The sequence below is a fragment of the Numenius arquata genome, chromosome 2 (genome assembly GCF_964106895.1).
Source record: "Numenius arquata chromosome 2, bNumArq3.hap1.1, whole genome shotgun sequence".
Taxonomy (NCBI): Eukaryota; Metazoa; Chordata; class Aves; order Charadriiformes; family Scolopacidae; genus Numenius; species Numenius arquata.
This window is the reverse complement of record NC_133577.1, coordinates 58,796,385-58,813,219: the sequence shown is the minus strand read 5'-3', so window position 1 is coordinate 58,813,219 and position 16,835 is coordinate 58,796,385. Positions and strand designations below refer to the sequence as shown.

Here is a 16,835-nt window from a genome sequence, read left to right as displayed (position 1 = left end):
CAGTGAACCACCGGTGCCCGTGCAGCTCCGCAGGCCCAGCTCCCCGCTGCCAGGGCTTCCCCGGCGCCGGCCACCCCGAGAAGTGCCGGCGGGAAAGGCAGCCACACCTTTGACTAGCTTTTTCCCTGTTTTTCACAGGGTTACCCGGCCCCATTCACACCGCAGGGCGCCCGGGACCCTCCATCCCGCCTCGGAGGCCTTTACCTGAGAAGAGACGGATAATCTCCCCCGCGCCTTCCCCCGCCCAGGACGCGGCTTCGCGGGGCACCCTCTGCCAAAAAGGCGGCCTCCTTTCGCGGGCAGGAGGAAGGACGCCTCCCCCAGACCCGGGTGTCCCCTCAGTGCCGGACCCCCACACCCACCACGACCTCCCAAAAAGCCTCTCCCCGCCCCTCTCAGCTCTTCCAGCCGGCAGATGCCGCCGCGCCCCGCCGGAGGAGGACTACACTTCCCAGCATGCCCGCTGGGCGCAGGGGAAGGGCGGGTGAGCCGGGAGCGGCAGAGGCGCTCAGGCCGGCGGGCATGGAGGCGGGGTGCTCGGACGCGCTGCCGGCGGGGTCGGGGGGCCCGCGCCCCCATCTGGCCGCCCTGGTGCTGGCCCGCGGCGGCAGCAAGGGGATCCCGCTGAAGAACATCAAGCTGCTGGCGGGGGTGCCGCTCATCGGCTGGGTGCTGCGCGCCGCCAGCGACGCCGGCGTCTTCCACAGGTGCGCATGCGGGAGGGTGTGGGCTGCGTGACATGGCGGGGGGGTGCGCGTCCCAGCCCGGGACGGGGGTGCCGAGGGGAGCGGGCGCGGCCTGCAGCGGTCTCCCGGGGCATCCCTTCGCTTCCCAGCCGGCTTCTCTCTGGCGGCAGCCGTTAGAGGCGGCCGGGTGGTCTTCCCCGGGGTGGCTCCAGCCCGGCTGGACCTGCCCCTTCGCGCCGGGCAGCGAGGCGGGTGTGCGGTGGGAGATCCTCCCTCAGGATGAGGGGTACCCGTAGCCTGGCAGCCGGGTGAGGCCCCAGCGTGATGTGGGCTGCGCCCCGTCATTGCTCCCGTCGCTCTCCCTTCCTGGCGAGGGTGAGCCCTGAAGGAGTCAAAGTCTTCTATGAAACAGAATCTGAAATTAAGTTGTTCGTGGTTGGGAGCTACTAATTTGGCAGTAAGCATTGACATTGTTACTTTATGAAGATGGCTGCCTTCAATGAAGGTGGCAGGCTGTAGGTAGTTCCCCTCGTCCCAGGGTGACTTTGCTTGGTGGTTGCCTGGTCCCCCCAGAGCTGGGCTGATGGGGTTGCTGGGACAGGGTGCAGCTGGGTATCCCCAGGGATGGAGACCCCACAGCCTTGCCGGGAACCGATTCCAGTGACTGATAGCCCTCATGGCTGAAAAATTGTTTTTGCGATATCTATTGTTCTTGGGGTCTGTGTCCTCTTACAACACTTGTCCAGGAGTAATTTTTCTCTCTACCTGCCCACCAATAAAGTCACCCCCTTGCCTTCTCTTTATGGGACCGAATCAAGATGGCTCATTCACTGAATTTCACTGAATTTTTTTAGAGTTGGAAGGGACCATAAAGATCATCTAGTCCAACTCCCCTGCTGAAGCAGGATTGCTTAGAGAATGCTACTCAGGACTGCATCCAGGCAGGTCTTGAAAATCTCCAAAGAAGGGGACTCCACAACCTCCCTAGGCAGCCTGTTCCAGGGCTCTGTCACCCTCACCATGAAGAAATTCTTCCTCATATTCGAGTGGAACCTCTTATGTTCCAGCTTGTGCTCGTTGCCCCTCGTCCTGTCACTGGCAACCACTGAAAAGAGTCTGGCTCCCTCCTCCTTCAACCCACCCTTGAGATACTTATAGGCATTAATAAGGTCTCCCCTCAGCCTTCTCTTCTCCAGACTAAAGAGTCCCAGCTCTCTCAGCCTTTCTTCATAAGGGAGATGCTCCAATCCCCTAATCATCTTTGCTGCCCTTCGCTGGACTCTTTCCAGTAGTTCCCTGTCCCTCTTGAACTGGGGAGCCCAGAACTGGATGCAGTATTCCAGTTGTGGCCTCACCAGTGCAGGGTAGAGGGGGAGAATGACTTCCCTCGACCTACTGGCCACACTCTTCCCTACGCAGCCCAGGATTCCGTTGGCCTTCCTGGCCACAAGAGCACACTGCTTGCTCATTGTCATTTTGCTGTCTACCAGGACTCCCAGATCTTTCTCTTCGGAGCTTGGCTCCAGCAGGTCCACGCCTAACCTGTATTGGTGCCTGACATTCTTCTTCCCCAGGTGTAGCACCTTACACTTTTCCCTGTTCATCCTCTGCTGGCACGCGTGAGCTCCCAGGCCCCAATTGTCATGCTGGCTCTCTGCTGGGCTTCCTCTGGTTTTTCTTCCTTGTATCGGGGAGCCCGCAGCAGGGCACAGCCCGTCTCATAAACATCAAGTGGAAGGAAATAATCGTGTGCCCAACAGAGCAGGAGCTCAGTTTATGTTAAAGGGTGCGAAACCTTGGTACCAACAGCTAGAGCTAGACAGAAACAAGCACGTTGTTAGCGTTAAGAATATGGGCATTGCAAATTTCTTTTTTCTGCCAGAAAATTCTGAGAATTTTCCATGCACCTATTGATAAACTTAATTAAAATGAGGTTAAGATGCACTTGGTGTGTCGCATGCCTATCTGCAGGTTCCCAGTGCAAACCTGCTGCATTATGTTTGGAGCGGGGAACTTGATGCAGTCAAGTAGAAACATAGGCCAGCCAGATTCAGAGCTGGAAGTGAGCACGAGCCTTCTGTATCTCATAGCTGCCGTATCATTGGCAGTTCTGGAAATTCTTTTTTACTGTATCTGAAAAGTAGAGGAAGCACTGCTGTCTTGGGTTTATTTTTAATAACGAAGCAGTCAAAAACGTTTCTTACCTAGGTTACTGGTAATTGCTTAATGCATGTGAATCCACGCTGCTTGATGACCTGTGGTGGATACGGTGGTTTGAGCAACCTCCTCATTTTCTCTTTGCCATCTGAATTGCCCAACAGGAAGCCAGTTGGGGTTATGTAGCTTAACTTTGAGGCCTAACAGGTGCATTAGAAGGAAGTGCGATAGGTTTTCTAGTCACCTTTGAAACAGCTGTGCTGACAGGCTACATGTTACACAACAAAACTCTGTTGGTTGAATGGGGAGTGTATATTTAAGCTAACTGGCCTGAGCAGTTTATGGAAAATACCTGTTCTGTGTTTGTTCACATGGGTGTGACTTGACATTGCTGTCTATGTCATACATATTTTTATTCTGAGGATCCCGTGATGCCTTTGGATGAAAAAACTTAACTAAAGCACCATTTTCTATCTGTTAAAATGGCAGTGTTGCTGAGAGAAGGGTTACTTTTCATGGTTTTTGTTTTTACATCTCACACGCTTTTTTTGTCACAATGATGGCCGCAGTGGCCTCACAGTGCTCAGCCAGTGTTTATCATCGCATAATATTGAGACTTAGTCCTTCCTTTTGTAAATGTTTGTTATCCCTGAACAATTGCAATCTCGCTTTACCAGTATTGAAGGTTTTCCAAAGGTGCCAAAAACGTATGTGATTGTAACTTGAACAGCTCTTTCTCTGAGATTGTATGGAGCCTAATTAACACATTTTAAAACGCTTGCAGAATAAGCTAATCTTCTAACTGTGTGGCAGTTTTACTTGTTGTCAGCCTGGTTTCTGAACTCTTAAATGATTTTGAATGCCTCATTCAACCCTTTCACAACTCATTGATCTGTTAGGATGCCTAACAGATTGTGGCATGCTGACACTGGATTTTTCTGGGAACGCTTCTGAATTTTATCTTGCTTAGGCTTCCTACATGGAAAGTAGATCGAGGACCCTACAATATTAAATTGAAATGCAGCCCAGGCTTGAGATTTTACAGTCTAGTGGATGTGTGTGTTTTACCCCTATTGTTAAAAGTTACTTGTTGGACTGACAGGGACAGTTTTACTAACACAAATATAAGAACTAGTTAATTTCATAGAAAGGTACATTGATAAATTCAGATTAGATTATGGCAGGCAAGTCAACAATACTGGGATTTATTCACCACAACAGTTCTTTATATTAATTTCTGTCACTGTCTGCCAACAGTGTATGGGTTTCTACAGACCACGATGAAATTGAGAAGGTTGCAAAGCAGTTTGGCGCTCAAGTCCATCGCAGAAGCCCTGAAGTTTCTCAAGACTCCTCAACTTCTCTAGAAGCTATCAGAGAGTTTCTTAATCATCATCATGGTAAATCAGTAGTAAAATATGCTGAGCTTTTATGTTGTAGCCCAGAGGGATGATGTACTTACTATATAGAAAAATAAGTAAAGCCTTCAATTGCTAAGTAAAGCCTAGAAGGATTCTCCTTTTCTTTGGTGGCATCCACTTGTACCACACTTTGCAGTTGTATGTATTAAAAATATTCATTGTTTGGTAAATGTTTGTTTGTTTTTCTTTAGAGGTTGATATTGTAGGAAATATTCAAGCAACATCTCCGTGTTTACATCCCAGTGATCTTATAAAAGTGGCAGATCTGATCCAGAAGGAGGGGTTTGATTCTGTCTTCTCTGTTGTGAGACGGCATCAATTTAGATGGAGCGAGGTAAAAAAAGGAGGTAATATTTAGTTGTTTCTGGTTACAGTTATACTTAATAATTTTTTTTTCAAATGGTTTATTTTCATACCCATGGTATTTACATTAGGAAGTGATAACAGTGGCGAGGGAGTTCTTGGAGAGGTGTGAGATAGCTTAGAAATTCCTTTTAAGTAGTGCTGTGATACTACATTGCTCAGCCTTTCTGTAATTGTTTTGTAGAAATGATAAGGTATTGAAAATCAAAATGTTACTAACTTGTCTAGACTCAAAATATAGCTCCCAAAATCTTTACATGTTAACATCTTCTTGGTGGGTGTTCATGTGCATGTAGCCATGACACTGAGGTCCTGTCTTAAGAAGGAAGGTGTTTGTTTTTACTATGCAGTATCTAACAAATTGCAAATAATGTGAGGTAAAGTCTTAGGGTGGGAACTTCTTAGCCTGGAGACTGAGGTTTTGTTTCAGCCTGATAATTTGGCTGCAGACTTGTGTCAAATTGCAAACTGTCTTTGAGTCATGAAGGCTGAACTCATGTTAATGAGCTCATACAGAAGAATATGACTATTTTTCCTAAGAAAATATGCCTCTTGGCTACAGTTGCCAAGATGACTAAAGACGGAACTCTTTACTTACAAATAAAGATTGTACCTTGTTGTAACTATAGAAGTACCTTTTGTCCTTGTACAAAGAATTATTTCACACATTATCTATATTGGTTTTGTTTTTGTGATTAAAGCAGAAATGTTTGCTTCTTTGTCTCAAAATGGTTAATGCAGACACTGCCACATCATTATTTTTATTTTTCAAAAACAAATATCTTGCTCAGACATTCCAATTATTTTGCTGAGATGGAAAAAAAAATTCATCTGAAGTATTTTATATGGGTTTACAAAGGATCTTGCTCTAAAAGAGCTTGTGAAATAAATGAAGCTTGATGTTAGAGATAAGTTGGAAGAATAATTAGGCCTTTGTTTAGAATAAACAGATAACTCGAACATTGTCATTGTTCCTCATAGGAAGAGAAATAATGTGACACAATTTGTTCGTAAAGTGTAAGAGGAGTATCGAAATTGTGGATGGCAGTTTTGGGTTCTGTGGTTTGCATTTTAGACAACCAAGTGCAAGTCCAGTTCACATCTTGAGATGCTAGAATGGACATCTGTGAAAGGCTAAATCTTATTTGGATGTACTGTGTGGCTTTCTGAAGTGATTGTGTGCCACCTAGTCTCTATCGGTTGATTATTAAAATAAAAAAGCCTCAAGGCCTACCTAAAAGAGCAAATAGTTCTTTAGTATAAAATGACATCTAAGTCTTTTACTGTGGCGAGAGATAAAGAATCATTCAGTTGCAAGAAGTGTATGTGAGGAGAACAAGGAACACAGTGTGCAAACATTAGCAGCTTAAGGGTAAATGCAAGTAGCCTTTCAGGGATGGGGTGTTTCAGGTGACAGTGATTCACAGGAGCATTATACAGTTTAGTATTGTACTCTTTTTTTTCTTTTGTTTTTTTTTTCAGGCAGCTTCATAATACTGATTATGTTAAAAGAATTTTATATCTTTTCCTGTGAATTTCTGTTGTTGCATTAAGGTTTAATACTAATGCACCCTGAAAGCAAAAGGTGTCTTTCTCTGACTGGAAATGTTTACTTCATTGAGCACAGAGCTCTAGTGTATTTATGAAATACAAGTTGTGTATATATACTAAAGCCTCAGGATGTTTTGGGTGTTTGAGAATGCCCTTTAACATTTTCGTAGTTACTAGATCATGAGACCGGGTGAATTTTAGCTCCTTTGTGCATGTGAATTTGGTTGACGTCAGAACAGAAGTCTCTGGTCCTTGGTTTGTTTCTGCTTCATGCACTACTGGCGTTGATAACAATATGGGATCTTATGGGTCCGAGTTTGTTCAAAGACACTGGCTTGTTTATTTTTGGACACTGATTAAACAACTTATGAAATATAATATGTATACTTAAATAGGAAGTATTTTGGGAAAGTGCCAAGATGTTTTCACAGGCGAAATTTCTTCTCATATGCTCTTTTTTCACCTTCCAGATTTCAGATTGGTCCTCTCAGCTCTCAGAGTTCATTCAGGGCATTCCTGGGTTTAGGTGTAGGTAGCTGAATGGTTTTCTTGGTGTTTATCCTCACTGTGAGTTAAACCCCTTCCTATCATGTACTAGGAGAGTAGGGAAGGAGTACAGTATTTCTTTCACATTGGCGAGGACAGTGTAGAAGAATGTTCCCCCTACTCCTTTTAGTAACTGGTTTTGGAGCTGACAACCTCCCAGGTTTTTTTTGGTTTGTTTTGTTTTTTTCAAGTTCGAATTAAAAATTTCCTTTTTGTCTGCTAGAAATCGAGTTTGTTGTCCACAGTTCCAAGAAAGAGCAAGCAATTCAGTGATTGTTTATAAAGCTAAGCAACAAAAGGCAGTAATGAAACAAGTTGGTGACTTAATTGTGTCCTTGATTTTTCAACAGACAACTATTTAAAGAAGCTAAGTGACTCTGAATGGGGATTCTGGAGAACTTATTTTGTCATTTTTCTCTGCTCACAGAAAACAAGATGACAGAGCCCCAAAACCTGAATCCAGCAAAACGATACCGGAGGCAAGATTGGCCTGGGGAGCTGTATGAAAATGGCTCATTTTATTTTGCCAAGAGGCATTTGATTGAGAAAGGCTACTTGCAGGTTAGCACTTCTGTTTTTCACGCTCTTCAGAATAATACATCTTTTACTCTTGTTATAGAGGGTTCTGAATTCAATAATGTATTTCAATTTCTGATGCAGTCAGTACGAAGTAACAGCACTTTGACCTCAGGACAGTTTGCTTATTATGTGTAACTTAACAGGGCTAGCTGTACCTAGGGTAGCTCCAGTAGCAGCATCATCCACAGCAAACAAATGTATACAAAAAATATTGAACAGTATATAGCTGTAAGCCTAAGACAATACAAACCTGAATTTCACATCAGTTTGCCGTGATCTAAGTGTGTATCTTAAAATTTATTTTAGTGGTACTAAGGGTGTGAAACTGACCTTCATGCAGCGTCATAGGACTCTCATATAATCTATAAACTTGTATTCTTGGCCAGTTTAGTCTTAGGCTAGTTTTGTGCTGTAACTTGAACAGTCTTTTTCTCTTTCCTGATGTCTGTGTCTCAGTTTAGTAATGCAGAACACATGTATTTGCTTCAGCTTTTGTTTGTGTACAAGTATAATCTCTCTTAGTTTTCTCATGCAAGACAAGTTCTCAGTCTTACGGAGCATTTTCAATATTTGTCAGCAGAGTTGAAAAAAAGCCCAATGTAGGTATTTCCATATTTCTAACGGGAATACCTTACTAGGTATGTTAAGAATACCAGATTCTTATTTCTCTCTTTCCAGACACCTCATTAATGCAGAGATACTAGCTTTAGGTCTCTATAGTTCGCACAGACCCATGAAGTGTCAGCTAGTGCTGTGTGGACTTGCAAGCGTTGATCTGGATAGTACAATTGTGCTGAATTCTACAGGCTGGGCCCTCTGAGGATCAGGGCTTTTAGGTTTTTTTTAATTACATTGGGGTGTGGCAGATATTTTTTCCAATTGAAATGAAGTCTTTGTGTAGATAGTGAACAAAAAATAAGCATACTCTTAGTAAGTAAATGCTAAAGATATTACAATTTTACTGTATTAAAAGACCTAGTGAAATCAGTGTGGCATAATGACTATAATGCATAACATCTTTCGTGCATGCTTTCTCTAGTTGTAAAATGAAAATACTTATTAACCATTGCCTATTGAAAGTTGTTTCAAATGCTTCATTCTGTGTCACTGGCAAAAACATCATTATTGATGGTGCACTTACATTTAAGCTACCGTGGCCACTGTGTTACCGGGTACTTAGCTTTCATTACATGGTACTAAATTGTACAGCTTTGTATTTGTATTAACCCAAGCAGAAAATTTTAATGGGTTCTGTTTTATTTAGGGTGGTAAAATGGCCTACTATGAAATGCGTGCAGAGCACAGTGTGGATATTGATATAGACATTGATTGGCCTATTGCAGAGCAGAGAGTATTGAGGTAAAACCGCTTTTTATTCCTATATTTCTTTGATATCACTCATTGTTTCAAAGTATGGTCATGTGAATTCATAACGTAAGTAATCAAAATCAAAGATAATTGGACAATCTTATTTCTGCCCATCGTTTTTACCTATCTCTGTTGAAATCATCTGAATTACCCTTTTTTCTTTAAAAAAGGGTTTTTTTAAAAAAAGTTCACCTTGGGGAAAAGCATAAGCCCCACTATACCATAGAAATGTGTTAGCATTATCTCTGGCTTTTCAAGCTGAGTTGTCCTAGGCTTCCATCGTCTGGACCACATTCACTGATGCCCATGACTGAGAGTGTTCATGCAGAAGGCATGAGCTGATTACATCTTGCCAGCTGCCTTTTCTTTCCAGCTGCTCTGCACCTCTGTAAGCAAATAATGGGTGGAATGGAATATGTTTTCTGTGCCTTTTTCATCCTTTTTTTGGCTTTGCCCCATATAAATGATACAGAACATAACCTCTTATGCTAAGGAAATAAATCTCATCCTAATTTTTGAATGGAGAGCATAACTGATCTATCTTCTGGATCGTTCTGTTTTTTTTCTTTGAAGAGGGAGAATGTAGTTGGAGAGTGAAGATGATGAGAAAAGACATTAGAAAAAAAAGAATTTCAAAGCTGATTCCTTTGTCTGAAGATCAGAATTGTATTTGAAATGTTTGGGTTTGGAGTGTGCAAAAACTTCCACCCTAAAAAGATGATTTTTTTGTCTAGCTTTGGATATTTTGGCAAAGAGCCGTTAAAAGAGGTGAAGCTATTGGTTTGCAGTATCGATGGATGCCTGACAAATGGTCGCATTTATGTGACCGAAGATCAGAAGGAAATGGTCTCCTACGATTATAGAGATCTTGTTGGTATCGATCTATTAAAGAAAAGAGGAATCCAGGTAAGTGTTGTTCTGAAGTGTGAGGCTTTATTTATGATGTAACCTGAACGTTTAAAGATTCTAAAACCCCGCAGGATAGAGGTTGAAGTTTCTTCAGAGTACGTGTGATCAAGTAGCATGATACATTAGTTCAGGGTTGGGACAAATAGTGTTCTTGGATCCTTTAGAGGAATACAAGTGTTTTGAGAAATTTCTCACTCTCAATCTCATTCTCTTTTTGTCCTGGAAAAACGTGCAAAGAAATTTTTATGGTGTTTTGCTAGCACCAGTCATAGTGTTCTGTGTAGTCTAGACACTCATTAATTAGAAGTCAGCTTTATCAAGCAGGGATATGTTGTTACCTCTTGGATATAGAAGAGGAAGAAATACCCGGGCAAATTACTTGTTTCATCCTAGATCACCCATGATTGTTGCAAAGAGGGGAAATCAACACCCCCAAACGCTTTTTTCTGTATATTTGTTTCAACCATAACTTATGTGCTTTGGAGTTGTAAGAATTCAGTGTAAATGAAAGACCGAAACAACACAGATTTTAACATGGCTATTATTATTATTGATTATTATTTCTGCTACTAAATTCTTCTGATCTGAATATTTCCTTGCATTTATGTAAAATTAGGCTCCTGGCTACATTCTGTCTGTGCTGCTGCTTTTGATATAGCGATAAGAATTTTTTGGGGTAAGAACTAAGTACAAATTTAGGCTGCCTTCAAAGAGCCTTAACTCAGTCCTGTTGCAGATAGAGATAGGAATAGACAAGACAAAGGTAGCTATACCCCAAGTAGACTTCTCCAGATACGTTTTTGGAGTTTCTATTGTAGAGGTTTTTGTATAACAGGTTAGACGAGACATTCGTGACATCTTTGATGCAGCTGTTGCTGCCTTGGGGCAGTGAAATGGAATAGATGTTTTTTTCAAAACTCCCTCAGCTTCGTTTTCCATGAGGCAAAAGGGGAAGGAACCTTGTAATGACTGTTTTGTTGCCTGTGGGAGCCTGTTTCCATACTTGCTGTGACTTGGAATCTTTCATTAAAAACCTCCTGGTCTTTGTGCTGCACTTCATGTATTTTAATATATGTTGCTGATATGCGCCTGCTTTGTGCACCACTCCTGTTCATTCTGTACTTACAGTTGTTGCCAAGTATTTATCAGTATTTGAAAGCAATTGGGGAAGACAAGCCTGTCCACGGCTTGGACAGAAAACCTGGAGGGACTGTGACAGATTTTTAACAATCCTGCTACAATTATCTTCTTTTTAGCCTACATTGTACATAGTTTCTGAAATTTCAAATTTGGAATGAACTTTCAGAGATTAATGTGCTATGTTCCTTCAGTGTATTTAGTGTTCCACTGATGCTCTGAAGTCCTAGTGTAAATAAAATTATGTTATTAGATAGAGGATTAACGGAAAATACTTCATAATATGCTACTTCTACAAATATTGCAGAAGTCTTCCTTGTGAATTCTCTTCCCTACTGTGGCTTAATTAGACAATATTGCACTAGTCAGCATGCCACTGTATTTTACTTGGTACATGTTGCATCTAAAAAGACAAATGTAAATTTCTTTTTTACAAAGCCTAGAGAACAGTGTTTCACTTTCCCAGAGCAGCTTCAAGACTTTAATGTGGTTTTGGATATTAATCACTTCCGCTCTGAGTTTTGATTTAAGAAACCAGTTATTCAATATTTTTCTGATATCTGAGAGAGCTTGTATGAGCAAAACTTCTGTTTGTTTTTTTAAATCAATCAACTTAACATGTCTCAGATCTTTGTATGTAGAATTTACTCTAGCTTGGCTTTATTTTAATAGGTTCGACTCATCTCTGAAAGAGATTGTTCAAAAACACTGTCAGCCATGCAACTGGGATGCATAGCAAAAGTTAGTGCAACAAATAAATTACAAGTCCTGGAGGACTGGCAAAACGACATGGGTTTGAGCTGGAAAGAAGTCGCTTACTTGGGTCAGTTCCTTTTTCTTTTTTTTTGGTGGTAAAATTTGTACAGCACACACAAATACAAACTTCATGGTGCTACTCAGCTTCGAAACACTCTGTGTTAGTACACTAAACTTAATGGGATTGACATGCAAATTGCAGCACACAATCACCAAAAGCAGGTGCATATTTTAAGGCTTATTAGGGTACAGTCTAAATATTAAAGGCATTAATGAATCAATATCTAATTTTGTAAGGGGAGTCTTAGCTGTTTTTATCGTGAAATCTAGGAACACTTTTTATATTACACAAGCATACAGTTCCAGCTCGATTGTGAACTGATTCTAGTTCATTTCAGATGGATATTGTATAGATTATATTCTGAAATGGAAACAAGAAATGGACAGAATTAAAACTGAAAGCCATATGATTCTGTAGAAAACTACATTTCAGTGGCAGCTGAAGTATATAGTCCTGAAAATGCTTATTCAGTTGTGGAAATAATTTTACTACTCTTAAAAGTACCATTCCCTTGCCTGAAGATTGTGTGAAGCGTGATCAGCATCTATGTGTATCACTAAGATTTCCTGAGAACTGACTCACGTGTGCTAAGTGCTGTTGAGCTGCTGAGCTCAAAATTATGGCAAGAATACAAATTTTTAAAAAATAGATGAGTACGTACACAGGAAAATATTAAGCTTGCTTAGTTTTTCTCCTCTGTGATCTTTTGCCTTGTCTGTCATCTTCCTCAATAGGAAATGAAGAGTCTGACGTGGAATGCTTGAAGAAAGCTGGCATGAGTGGTGTGCCCGCTGACGCTTGTGCGGTTGCTCAGAAGGCTGCTGGTTATATTTGTAAAAGCAATGGTGGTTGTGGAGCCATCCGGGAGTTTGCAGAACACATATTCCTGTTGTTAGAAAAAGTGAACTCTGCAAGAAAGCAAATGGAAGAAATTAGTTCAGCGGGAAAGAAAACAGAGGGAAATGAGAACAGCAGGAGAGGAAATAAGGAACTAATGAAAAAAGTGTAACACAGTTGGTCAGTCCTGCTATTCTTCTTCTCTCCCTCTCTCAGTAAGTCTGTATCCCAAAGAATAGCTTATCTTTGTTTTACATTGCAGTAGAGTTAAAAAGAAGTTTTCCTCTAATTTAACATCCCACTTTGATTAAGTGCTGATATTCACGATTGTATGCTGATTATGATGATCATATTCATGATTATTTTAAAAGCCATTTAAGCACAATGGAAGGAATGCTACAAAAGGTAGTGTCCTGTAAATCTACTCTTCATCATTACACCTGTCCTACAGAAATGATGTTTCTTTATTTGATAATCGGAATCTTTTCAGGGATCAGTAATTTTGCATAACTCGAGGATTTGTAATTCAGACTTTCAAAAAAAAATACTCTGTCAGTTTTGCTCATTTTGTTTGCATTTCCTGTATCAAATGTCAGCATGATGTTGTAGTTGTGTGCTAGCTTTTTACAGGATTTGTCCCTGGTAAGGAAGAGTTTTAGCATATGCTGGAGAGGTCAGGTGTGAAATAACTATCAAACTTCCTCCAATATTTTAAAAAGACAGCTCAGTTACTGTAAAACCAGTTAATATTAGTACTAGTTAAGAAAAGCACTTAAGCATGTGTTCAATTTTAAGCTAATAATTAAATGGCGTTTGGAATTGTGCCTCTTATCTTTGAATCTGTTTGTATTGGGTTTTATTAAAGTGCTTAAATTAATATACCCAAATACTTTGCCATATTTGAGATCTTTACTGAGCAGAAACTCCATTTCTTTCTACGAAGGCTTTATTACAACCACTAATAAGTAAAAAAAAAAATAAAATTAAAATCTCTCATATTTATTGTATGGAAAAGTAGCTACTGTTTAAAAAAAACCAAAATGTAGTTGTTGATTGTGGGTTTATATAAAATATATATTCAGATTATTTTTAGCATGTTAATTTACAGCTGATGTATATGTGTGTTTGTATTTATGGAAAATACAATTTTTACCGTGTCTTGATTTAAAGAATTCAGTATCTGTAAAATTTTTTAAAACTGACACTAAAAATATACATCGGGTTTCAATCCCAATATTTATCAGAGAGTCAAGTTCTGCCTTGGGTTATGCTAAAAAATAAAAAATACCTGTGGTACACAGGTAATTAGTACGGAGGTGAATAATAATGGATTGTCATTTCATTTTGTTTCTCTGCTCGATAGACACTCCCAATGTAATATCACCTGACATACTGCTTTATGACTTTGTGTTTGCTTCCTTTTACAAAGCAAAATTTAAAACTGAAATTATTTTACCGCCTATGTACAGTAGTAAGGTTAACAGGTGAATAGTTGCTGTACTAATAATCTCTAAGGTATCATTTAAGTATTTCCTTTCAGTGAGATTTTAGGGTTCTGTGCTGGATAAATCCCATGGACTTTGGTAACAGGAGAGCCACATTTTGGAGAGAACCACAGACTTTGGTATAAGTAGATTAGACTATATAACTAAAATAATTAATCTATGTGGTAGAGCTTCAGAAGTCCAAATTGGATGAACAATTCAGGTTTGATTATGTCATGTAGAATTGGCCACGTTTTTGGTTACTTCACTTTGTCATCATCGAGGAATTTGCTGTCTTTGATTTTTAGGAACAGTTTCCTATGAGTAGATAACGTTAAACAAGGTGACTGTGATGAACTTGATTTCCATTCCTTTTAGGTTAGAGAAAGCAAAAATTTGAGTAAGTGCAATTATAATAGAAACATGAGTTGGCAGTACTGTTTGTAGCTTATTGTTTGAATCAAGAACTCTTCTAATGTTTCAGCTGCTTGCTGAATGTGCTGCATATACATTGGGTCTCTACCCAAAATTTCTGCATGTATCAAAAATAGATGCAGAAGCACTTTTGTGAGCATTGGTAACGAGCGGAAAGAAACGGTAGCTGATATGTAAGTCTTTTCCCTTTGACAGATTCTTATTTAGAAAAACATGGTATAATCTTAGGTTGGATTTATAGGAAGCATATGAGGAATAAAAGAGGTCTAGAGACTATTTACAAAATAAAGCCTGTTTGAGGATATGGGAGATGCATGAAAGGTTCAGCTTTGTATTGCCTAAAGCTCAAGGGAATGCCTAACTATAAACTAGAGTAACATGATGGATGTCTTGATTACCCTCTTGATTTTATAGAAGATCCTCAATCATATGAAGGATGTAGGGGTCACAGAGGCAGAGACAGCGAGGATAACTAACGGTTACCTTAAAGGGGAAATCCTAGATCCCAGGCAAACTTCAAAAGTGTAGTTTCTCTTTCCAATACCTGTTGTTTCAGTATCTATCCTGGCACCGTGATTGCCTTTCATTAGAGGTGTGTAGTTCACTCAGACTAGATTTCAGTGGTCATTTTTGTTGTACTGGGCTAATTTTGGAATGTGAGCACTTATTTTTCACTTTAAACTGCCAAGTATACTCCAGAAAAGATCTTAGATAATGTGGGCTGGTTTATCATAATTTTATGAAACTGAAAGAAGTAAACTATGTAATAATTTTTAATAAGCTATTATGAAAAAATAGCTGATTACCTGAAATTTGAAATAAAGTTTTATTTAAAACTTCTGAGTAGAGAATGGTTCTGGGGTGACTTATGATGAATTTGTATGCTGTAAATCATACACTTCCAAGTTCATGTGCCACATGAATGGATCGTACCTGATGAAGGTAGACGAATTTAATGCTCAACTTAATCACATGCACACAGAATCAGTTACTGAAAATCTTCATTGTGATTTGGTCTTGGAGGCAAATCTTGAGTGTTTTGTGTAGGTGGTTATACTCTCTTAAATAAACTTCTTCACTTGCCTTTGTTCCATGTTTTCAAATAGCTGGTTTTACAGCGCTGTGTGCTTTGTGCCTGTGTTTGTGAAAAGATGGGATTCATCTCTGTTTTCTGAGCTGTCAAAGCCAAGCCAGTGTTTCTATGGAAGGATAATCTTGTAAATTGAGCAGAACATCTTGAGAATTACTTGGCAGGATGTTCTTGGATAGAACTCCCATTTTGATTAGGCCTTGAGATCTCTACTGCGTTTGGCTGTTTAATGGCTTTTGCCAGGATTGTTGAAGAGAGGGGAGGATAGACAGTAGCACGTTGTCATTACATTTGCTAACGTAATGGGATAAGGGGAGACCTTAACGTAATGGGATAAGGGGAGACCTTATCAATGCTTATAAGTATCTAAAGGGTGGGTTGAAGGAGGAGCAAGCCAGACTCTTTTCAGTGGTTGCCAGTGACAGGACGAGGGGCAATGGGCACAAGCTGGAACATAGGAGGTTCCACTCAAATATGAGAAGAAACTTCTTTCCGGTGAGGGTGACAGAGCCCTGGAACAGGCTGCCCAGGGAGGTCGTGGAGTCCCCTTCTCTGGAGATCTTCAAGACCCGCCTGGATGCAGTCCTGAGTAACATGCTCTGACATGCTCTGGGCAACCCTGCTTTGGCAGGGGAGTTAGACTAGATGATCTTTATGGTCCCTTCCAACTCTAAAAATTCAGTGAAATTCAGTGAAACTTTGGCACAAGGGTAGGGGTTAGCCCTTCACCTACTTCTGACTCCATTAATTTATTTTTATCTGATCTTTGTCCTATTCAATATATGTTATTGCCCAGTTCTGTGCTATTTCTTGTAGGGTGATCCAACGTGTACTGGCATTAGTTCATTTCAAGTCAATATGAATCATATAGAACTTGGCCTTTTGAGATCAGAGATATTTTATAATACTTCATAATTTCAAGTTCTTAATACTTTTAAACTTCGAGCACACATTAGTTAACTAGCTTTTCCAGAGCCCATGTGGGAAGTTGTTTTTTTTTTTTTAAAAAATTATATTTTCTATTAGTATTCTCTTAAAACACTATTTCCTGTTTCCAGAAATAACTCCAAATGAGACTAGTTACACCCAGCAGGACTAATTATCCTAAATGTCAGCAGTATGAGGGCAATAATAAGGTATGTCTGTGGAAGAAAAACACTGTTATGCATGAGCCTGTTGCATAAATGAGTTAGAAAAACTTGTCACTAATGCACTTGTCTGAAAAATCCTTGGATGGTAGGTTTGTTTCTCGTTCTTAGACAGTTTTGCCTATCCCCGTTTCTGATCCTAGATACGTTTATGTATGTGGTTCTGCTTTAATAGAGCTTACCATTGCTAGAGTTGCTGGAGGAAAGAGAAACATTTGGGAGCAGTCCGATTCTATAGCTGTTTCCCCCGCCTCTGTAGCATTACAGACCGCTTCCCCCTGAAAGGGTTGCCTTTATTTTCTTTTTG

At 40.4% G+C, this 16,835-nt stretch overlaps 1 protein-coding gene across 1 annotated transcript; it reads left to right on the top strand.

Moving 5' to 3' along the window:
* Positions 1 to 488: 488 nt before the first annotated feature.
* CMAS (cytidine monophosphate N-acetylneuraminic acid synthetase) lies at positions 489 to 15,122 on the top strand. Its single transcript, XM_074167998.1, has 8 exons — positions 489 to 707; positions 4,101 to 4,243; positions 4,456 to 4,611; positions 7,152 to 7,285; positions 8,568 to 8,662; positions 9,406 to 9,577; positions 11,390 to 11,540; positions 12,269 to 15,122. The coding sequence occupies exons 1-8, from the start codon at positions 523 to 525 to the stop codon at positions 12,541 to 12,543; spliced, it is 1,311 nt and encodes a 436-aa protein (XP_074024099.1). The 5' UTR covers positions 489 to 522; the 3' UTR covers positions 12,544 to 15,122.
* Positions 15,123 to 16,835: the final 1,713 nt, after the last annotated feature.

Coding starts and splice junctions, on each gene's coding strand:
- CMAS (XM_074167998.1), top strand. CDS start 523: ATGGAGGCGGGGTGCTCGGACGCGCTGCCGGCGGGGTCGGGGGGCCCG. Junction 8,663..9,405: donor GCAGAGCAGAGAGTATTGAG/GTAAAACCGCTT, acceptor TTTTTTGTCTAG/CTTTGGATATTTTGGCAAAG. Junction 11,541..12,268: donor GAAAGAAGTCGCTTACTTGG/GTCAGTTCCTTT, acceptor CTTCCTCAATAG/GAAATGAAGAGTCTGACGTG.